Consider the following 9029-nt stretch of genomic DNA (forward strand, 5'->3'; position numbering starts at 1 on the left):
TGCTTACACACATGGTAGCATTGTGTGAAAAAATTCATTTAATTTTATATAGATGAGACATTTCTACATAGCTGCAAAAGCATTTGATGTTTTGGAACATTTGGATCCAAGTCCTGCACACTGGAGTGGCAAACGTGGTGCTCTTGTTGGATTGTTTCAAAGTATTGTATTGGGTAGAGAACCAAGGTAAGAAACGATTTTTTTAATATTTTGTTTAAAATAAATATTTTGAATATATGATTTAAGATAAATTGGCCAAATCTTGACCATGTTTTTATGTTTTGTCCAAATTTTGTTTATTTTTGTCTGTTTTTTTTATGTTCTATCAAAATTGTGTTCATGTTTTTTTATTGTTTTGTTTTGAGCATTCAACATTTTAATAAATTTAAACCTAAAATTTTCATCAATAAAACTTCATTATGTACAGAGATATGCTGAAGGAATTGCTTCTCATTCTTCGAAACACAAGTAATCCACAAGTGGAATATATATCTCGTATAATTACTAAGTGGGCTAACGATCATAGAGTTGAAATCAATTGAAACGCATTTTAACCTTAAGACTTATTAATTTGGTTAATGTGTTTTCTTTATATTGTTGGTTTTAAATATATTATTTCATAAATTGTTTTATCACAAGTGTGTTTCTTTTATTTTAGTTTTAATTATGGAAGTTCCAACAAACCTTTATTAAAAACATTTAAAGGCAACAAAAAATATTCATAGTAAATTTGATCATGGCTGTTATAAAATGTCAATACAAAAAACATAGGGATTTAAGTTTAGAAGGACTAAGGAAGTAGAAAATTAGACGGAAAAACTGTTTTTTTTTATGGTAACTATATGTGCGTAAGTACACACATAATTATTTGCAAGAACAAAGTTAGCGTCTTAAGCGTGTCATCTGCTGTAGGAGGTTGGTTGTTACTCGCATTATGCGAGGAAAGAAAAATATGTTGGAAGGACAGTTTCACTTTTAAGAGCCTAATCTTTTTTGGTTATTATTTTTACAGTTTTTAGTTGGTAATAGCATCATAAAGTATCAGAAATTACAAACATGATTTAACAATATTGCGCTAAAGAAGCCGAATCATTGTTGAAAGGGGGTATATGCGAATCCCTATGCAGTGGTAACAAGTTGAATGTCTGAAAGTTGGTGAATAAAGCGTCTAAAACTGTTTTAAAACACCTGAAATAGACCCGACAAACTATTATATTATGATTGGAATGTTTATTTACAAACATACAAAGAAACAAAAACTTTACACAATATTGCGATACAAACGTATTGCAATCGGGCACTGCAGTAACTATAAAATTAACAAGGAACATTTTCCATGCAGAACTATTGGAACTCTTAAAAGTTTAAAAATACTTGAAATGCTTAATGCACTGCAGGGTTCAAAATTCTGATCAAATACAAACAAAGGAAAAAAATGGTAAAATTAACAACAACAAAAATTATTTGGCGTCATAATAATTAAATTATATATTCATTTTAACTGTCATCAAAACTTACAAGCAACAGAGTAATTCATGATATATATACAAACAGTTCATGGAGTATGATAGATATAGTGGGATAGGGGAAGATGGGACACCTTTATATTCTATTTTCTCGTCTCATTTGGTAGTAAACAAAAAACATTTACAGAATTATAAAACCGTATTCTCACGACTCGCATATACCGTTGTTAATTGTTTAAAACACATTCAGGATATTGTGTGCTAAAGGTCTCCCATCTTACCCCACCTTACTAATTACTAGAATATTTCCTGTTGTCCATTATATCAATAAAGTTATTCACCATGTAGCGAGGGGTTGGGGGACAGGAGGTCCAGCGGAGATAAGGGGGTACCTGCGGAAAGTTAACAATTAAATGAGTGTGAAAATATAACTTCTTTATACTCCAGTAGCCAGAAAACCATGGCCGTTATAGGTGTACATGGGTGTTCTGTATCATATACTGCAGGCCAGATTACAATTTTTTAGCGTTTTTTTTCTTACAAATTTTTTTAGTTATGAACATGCTTACAATGAGCCAGAATAGCATACTGCGAACTTGCCATTCAACCTGTTACCCAGTTATAGGATCAATGCTTCCACCACTGTGTGTGTGTTTTGGGGATATGATACCCAGCACTATTTGCTTCAACCCATCAATGGGTTGCCCAAATATTTTATCTTAAGAAACATTAAAATTCCACCCAGAAAGTTAGTTACATAGTTGGTAGTAAGTGAGCATAAGTGGTAGATGACATCGAACCGTGGTAGATGACATCGAACCCACATGTTATAACTTCTGTAGTTGCCCCCATGTAATGTAAGGATAATTAGGTGACATTCATCCATTTAACAGATGGGATAGAAAAAACACTTTATTTCTTTCGAGATGTTTTACTTTTTTAAAGGTTTTAGTTGGTGAGATGTATGATTCAAAAAAGTGAATATTTTTCATACATTTAAAGCTATTTATTTTGAAAAACATTTTTTTCAAAAGGTTTACCCAAACGTACGAACCTGGCGAGCCAAAGGTAGGCGGCGACATGGATGATTTCAATTGCACGTGAGGCCCCATGTCCGGTGAGTTAGGCTGTTTCATTGAGCGAATAAATGTACTTGTGGTCCCGTTGTTTTTTGTCACAACTTGAAGAGACTTGGGCCAGTAATCATGCTTTTGTGCTGACTCCACTGTATATATAAATGAACAAATTTATTATTCTGGTCTGGTGCAAATAAAATGAATAAATGTAACTTATTTATTCTCATGTGGCAGGGCAACAACAGTTGATCTGTTTCATACACCTTGTGCCCTGTTAGGGGTTACCACGTTTGTAACTTTGTGGGTGATAGAGCTGATACTTTAGACAACCCATTAGTTGCCACCAAGTTGGAGCAATTGCCATTGAGTGGCTTACCCAAGGACACATACCCCCAAAGTGGTAGCAGGGACAAGCCTTGAACCCCTAACCCCTGAGTTAAAATCCTTAACTTCTCCGTTCAATATTTATGAAATAAGGTCATTGGCCTTTTAAGATGCATAAACAGTGTAAGATTATATGAGTGTATATACTTACCCCGAAACTCAGGCGTGTAGTAAGGACCGAACGCTCTGTCCTTGGGAATATCCGCTCCAAGATAAAGCAGGTAGTCAAGATCCTTCACCATATCAGGGATGCTTCGTGTTTGAAGTCTTTTTATTGTGTCTGGTTCAAGATGGCCAACTTCTTTTCTCTCTGCATTAAAAAAATAAATGTTAAAAAAAACAGTTTGTTCCGTTTTGTTTGGATATATATGACAATAATATTAATAATAAAAAAGTTGTATCTTCTTATTAGGGTAGTGAAAGATGGAAAAATAATTAAAATGAAAGACAGGACATAGTTACAAAATAAAAGTCGTTAAAAAAACAGGCTTACCGTTTAAAACATATTTACATTTAGTTAAAAAAAAGAAGTGTGGTCGTTACACATAGCAGACAAGTCGCATTAAAAAATGTTTTGCAACAATATTAAGTTACTTGGTTCTTCGAATTACAAGCGCATGTTGGTAATAAACTTGTATATTTAGTAACAACGCAAGTGTTTGATGTTAAATATGAGGTTGCTTTAGAAACCTCATACCTGCTGAAGTATGGTATTGAAAGATGAAAGATTTATTATTATCCAGTACAAGGTTTAAGAAGTATATATGAACTTGTCCCTTGATTGAGGTAGTTTAGTATAGTAGGGTGGGGGAAGATGGGACACCTTTAGCACATAATATCCGATTATTCTGAGCGCGTTTTAAACAATCAACAACGGTATATGGAAGTCAGGAGGACACATTTTTATAATTCTTTGAATGTACTTTGTTTACTACCATATGTGACGAGAAAATAGAATGAAAAGTGTCCCATCTTTCCCTACCCCAATATATAATGAGAAATTACTAAACCTCTTAAAAGAAACAACTAAGTGGTTGTCCCATGGTATATGCGTGAGTGATCAAACGTGTGGAAGTAATAACACTTACTTGTTTTCTCACAATAAGTATAACAAGATATGGAGAGCGCACCAAGCTGAGAATCACTGAAGCGGAACATAAAAGCTCCAAGCGGGCACGTAAGTAAATAATTCTGGCACTCGGCTTTTCCAATGAAACCAGTGATGTACCTGAGTTAAAAAAAAAAAAAAATTGATTATAATCGCACTTTACCATTTTTAAACATTGGTAAACACATGCTAACATTTTATACACAAACCTGCGCTTTTAATGAATAAATAAATATAACTTATTTACATTAATCTATAACTTATCTACGCATGGCATGAAAACTTCAGCCATTAACTTATAACACGGGTGTTCTGTTTCATACACCTTGTGCCGCTTACAAGTTACCACGTGTGTAACTTATTTATCCTCGCATGGCGGGGCAACGACAGACATTATAACACGGGTGTTCTGTTTCATACGCCTCGTGTCTGCTTACAAGTTACCAATTACAAAACCCAATGGGTGATTATATTCTTGAGAAATTTCTTTTTTATTTTATGGCTGACAATTTAGAGACCCATAAGTAACCACTGAGCTGGATCAATTGTGTTGATGGTTTTGTTCAAGGACACATACCCACACAATGGTAGCAGCGTCCGGCCTTGAACCTATAACCTCTAATTCAAAAGCAAACATGCAAGTCACTGTGGCATAAATCCTTTACCTGAGATTCCAGAATTTCTTGACATAAGGACTCGATACAAGCTCCATGACTTTAAAGAACCAAGTCCAAAATGTGAAGCCTTTACCAGGAAGATTCTCTCTGTTGAATTGTCTCCATGATACGTGTGTGTGTGGATCAACTGCATCCGTTCCTATGTAACAAAGTAAAGATAATCAGAATAACAGTTGCTATCTTGGACTAACAGGCCAACTCTGGCCTGAACTCCAGGTCTGAAGGCTTGCCACACTGTAAAACCTCACCCGTATACACTAGACGTGCATATACATTGTTGGGGTAATGGGCCAACTCTGGCATAAGTCTCATGTCTTATGGTATGCCATGCTGTAGGAACTTATCCATATAAAATAAAACACGGTTGTTATGATTAAATCACAGACACCACATGGACATTATATAAAGCTGACTATGTAGCAGTCAAAACAGTTCCAACATTTTGTTCGCCACTCGACAAGACTTTATCAGAGACTGTTTGGTTTATACAGATGAGCTGCTAAAAGGGTATTGACATTATGCCTGGTAGCAAAAGTAACAGAATATTTATATCATTGTTTATATAAATATTACCCAACAATTTCACTGTGAGATATTTCTTTGCCTCGTGCGTGAGACCGATGCCTTCGGAAGCACTGCCCGGTTCTTTCTCGCATTCCTTCTTCCACAAACAGTTCAAACCATCCAGTATCCAATTCCACGGAACGCTATCCGGGACTTCGAACGGGCGACGGACCTGGAACAGCGGAGTCATTTATCAGTTCGTGCTTCCTAACATGTTGAAGAGCTGGAAACCTACGTACCGATTCTGAGAAAGCGTTATCCCAGAAAACGGTGGCTTGAGCGTCAGCTTCCTGCTTGCCATGCGATATCACAACGATGGGTAGCGAGAAAGTCTGAAAAAAACTTTTTACAATTACTTTAAATATAATTGAACAAATATATATATATAAATATATAGTATACATTTTATTAGGTGATGATGAAAAATGTTATTTAAAAAAAATCTTTAAATATTTTTTTTTCTTTAAAAATTACCTTTTTTTTCAAAAATTAAACAGTTAAATAGTAAATACACAAGAATAAATAATTAAACAAAATAAAGAGTTAGTTTCTACAAACCTGCGCCACCACATCATATTCTGCCTTGGAGGGGAATCGGAGTGATATAAACGCACGGAAAACCATGCAAAACTTTTCCTCTGCCACGCAATCTGCCCTCCCACGATCACCACGCTGCCTCATGCTTAAGCTCTGCGAGGATAACAAGTTAATATTAAACACTTGTGTGTGTTTTACTAAGTATACCATGTTTCGCATGTGTACGTGCAGTTGCTTGGTTTGCTCAACAAAATCCGACTTATGACAATTGTTCAAGATTTTTCCCGATGGTTTGCTGCAAGAAAGAATAAGTATGAATATAAAATGAAAAAGTTAATTTTATCTCTTTGGTCAGACTAGCAAAGTTTTTTTGGAAAAATTACAAAAAGCAAAGACGGGAAATAGCGGTAAAACAACAGTTATTGTAAGTAAACAGAAGTACAACACTTATTCAATAAAAGACACGACCATTACAGTAAAAAGTAGTTAAACAAAATTAAACTTCAGGCAGAAAAGTTTGTGTAAACATTATAAAATGTTTAGCGAACATTTTATATTTTCATCACCTAGGTTGGAGAAGTTTAGTTTAGTATCTTGCGCAAGAACATTATGCCACACAATGATCAAGGGTTTTGTTCAACATTCAATATTAAATGTTTGTTAATTATATCATAAACTCACATAGGAGTGGATGGACCACCGTCCACAATAGCACAAGCTGCTTCGGTGTTCACTAGTTGGACTTGTGTGTCGAATCGGAACTACAAGTAATTTGTATTAAAATATAAAGATATTTCTATCATGTTAATCTTACTTGGTGGATGGATAAACCATCTGCAACAAGATGTCGTAGCTGGCACATAAACTTCTTGTCTTTCATTAGAACTTGCGGAGGTTGTTTCTCCACAATGAACGCACTGTAACAGAAAATTATATAAATTTTCCTGTATTACTTAAGAATGCAACTATTATAACAAAAAAACGTCATAAAACACTTGTAACAGAACTGTAACAGAAACATGTTATATAGTACGGCGGGGGAAGATGGAACACATTTAGCACATAATATCCAAATAACCTGATTGTGTTTTAAACAATTAACAACGGTCTATGGGAGCTGTGAGATTACTGTTTTGTAATTCTTTGAATGTTTTTTTTCTTATTACCCAATCAGACGAGAAAATAGAATAAAAAGGTGTCCCATCTTTCCCTACCCTACTGTATAACAATTGCTCTTGATAACTGAACAATACTATTTACTTTTCCACAAGGTCTTTGGCCATGTTTTCATAATGTTGTCGCAGGTAATCAAGCATTTTCATATTCTCTTGTTCCTTGAGCAAGTTATCAACCTCTATGTGTTGAAGCTTCAATATTTGATCGAGACTTTGAAGGAAAAGTTTCGCAAGCGGTTTGCAACTGTATGGAAGAATAAGTGTAACTCATATAACCTTCTCTGGCGAGGCAAATATGGTCATTTTGAAATGGTGTTCTGTTTCATATACCTCGGCTCACTTACAAGTTACCATGTATGTAACTTACTTTATCATCGCATGGCGGGCAACAACAGTCCTTATAACATGGGTGTTCTGTTTCGTACACCTCGTACCCGCTAATAAGTTACCATGTTTGTAACTTATTTATAATCGCATGATGATGCAACGACAGTTGTTATGTCACGAGTGCTCTGTTTCATGCATAACTCGTGCCGCTTATGAGTTGCCACGTATATAACTTTGTGGGTAATTATTTAATATCTTTATTTTTAAACTGAATTAATAGCTAATAATAAACATAGCGAGAAAATAACACAGGAAATATTACAAATACAAAACCCACCAATCTTCCAGTTGGTCAATATCTGAGCTATCTGCAACTTGCTTCCCATTACTCAAGTAAGCTTCAGCTCGTTTCCACTCAGCTATCTCACATTTGACACGACGAAGCAAAGATTGAAGTTGGTTGAACAATTGGTCCTTATGATATTCATGAATAAGAACCTGGGAATATAAAGTGTATGCTGCATGTAATGTAGAAATAAATGCATTTATTTTATTTCTTCAGTCATGGTAGTAAAGATTGGACAAATTTACAAAAACTGAAAGACAGGACTAAAAATGATAGGCAGTATAACACGTTTATGGATGAAACAGAAGTACAAAACTTATTCGATAAAAAGGCGTGACTCTTATACCCCACAAACAGTATAATGTAATAAACCCAGTAAAGTTTAACAACATCCAAGTTTTAATCTGCAAAAAAAATGGAGCAAGACATGTAACCTACAAACAATATAATGTGATAAACCATTTGATTAAATATTATAGTTTTAATACAAAAAAGTGTGAGATAAATATGTTATATCAACTTATATGCAAATAAGACCAACCTGTCTTGTTTGAACGAGAGAATCACGCAACTCGATGATTGTTTTCCATGTTCGTTGTTCCTCTGCACTCGCAATAAGACGTGGATCGTATGTATCGAGGACTTGCACTGTTCAACATATTAAATGAAAGAATTTAGTTTATATTCTTGCATGGCAGGGTATTCTTGCTTGGCTTGCAAGTTACCCGTATGTAACTTATTTATCCTCACATAGAATGGGGCAATGAGAGTCGTTATAACACTCTGGTAATGTTTCATACACATTATTCCCGCTTGCAAGTTACCACTTAAAGTCTTAAATTATGTAACTTTGTATTCGATTTGTTTTTAATATACGGCTGACAATAATGTAACATGATACATGCATAATAATAGTCTATGAAACAGACGTAATTCCAACTTACAGTTTCCACCAGTGCATAAATGAAGTTGTTGATATTCCCCAACCATGCGTTCAATACGTTCAGTTATTTCTCGACTACATAACTCAGCTTGGTTTAAATCCTATGCAAAAAATTTTTTTTTTTAATTTCGAATTTTAATATAAATTTTTTTTAATCTGTAAATTAACATAATTTTTTTTTTCAATTTGGAACTTTTTGGAACATAATACTTTTTCAGATTGAAATTTTACATAAAAATATTATTTTAACATCATTTTTTACTTGTAAAACAACCATCAGCAACCACTTACCCTCATAATGTATTGAACACGAGGCATATCTGGCATCGGCTCAGTTTTCTGCATAGCACTGCCAGGTGAACTTGACATTGAACCATTCTGTGGTTGCTCGTTTGTGTACAGCGGCATCTGTGAAATAAATATGAT

At 34.5% G+C, this 9029-nt stretch overlaps 2 protein-coding genes across 3 annotated transcripts in view; one reads left to right on the plus strand and one right to left on the minus strand.

The window, feature by feature from the left end:
* Positions 1–35: 35 nt before the first annotated feature.
* On the plus strand, positions 36–647 carry LOC108949309 (intraflagellar transport protein 56-like). The gene is made up of 2 exons (XM_018811119.2): positions 36–186; positions 428–647. Exons 1-2 carry the CDS (start codon positions 53–55, stop codon positions 540–542), a joined length of 249 nt encoding a protein of 82 aa, XP_018666664.1. The 5' UTR covers positions 36–52; the 3' UTR covers positions 543–647.
* Positions 648–1210: 563 nt separating this feature from the next.
* Positions 1211–9029, minus strand: part of LOC778907 (signal transducer and activator of transcription 5B) — a 16412-nt gene continuing 8593 nt past the window's right edge. Inside the window, exons 10-21 of one of the 2 annotated variants that reach the window (XM_018811365.2) lie at positions 7073–7231; positions 6627–6729; positions 6494–6573; positions 6020–6107; positions 5834–5965; positions 5515–5607; positions 5285–5447; positions 4700–4850; positions 4015–4154; positions 3078–3236; positions 2521–2691; positions 1211–1858 (exon numbers count right to left, since the gene is read on the minus strand). In XM_018811365.2, coding sequence (XP_018666910.1) covers positions 1800–1858; positions 2521–2691; positions 3078–3236; positions 4015–4154; positions 4700–4850; positions 5285–5447; positions 5515–5607; positions 5834–5965; positions 6020–6107; positions 6494–6573; positions 6627–6729; positions 7073–7231 — 1498 coding nt within the window. In that variant the 3' untranslated portion in view covers positions 1211–1799. The remainder of the gene's footprint in view (positions 1859–2520; positions 2692–3077; positions 3237–4014; positions 4155–4699; positions 4851–5284; positions 5448–5514; positions 5608–5833; positions 5966–6019; positions 6108–6493; positions 6574–6626; positions 6730–7072; positions 7232–9029) is intronic. The other variant, XM_018811366.2, reaches the window with a different exon arrangement.

Source organism: Ciona intestinalis, chromosome 3, assembly GCF_000224145.3.
Source record: "Ciona intestinalis chromosome 3, KH, whole genome shotgun sequence".
In the NCBI taxonomy this organism is placed as follows: domain Eukaryota; kingdom Metazoa; phylum Chordata; class Ascidiacea; order Phlebobranchia; family Cionidae; genus Ciona; species Ciona intestinalis.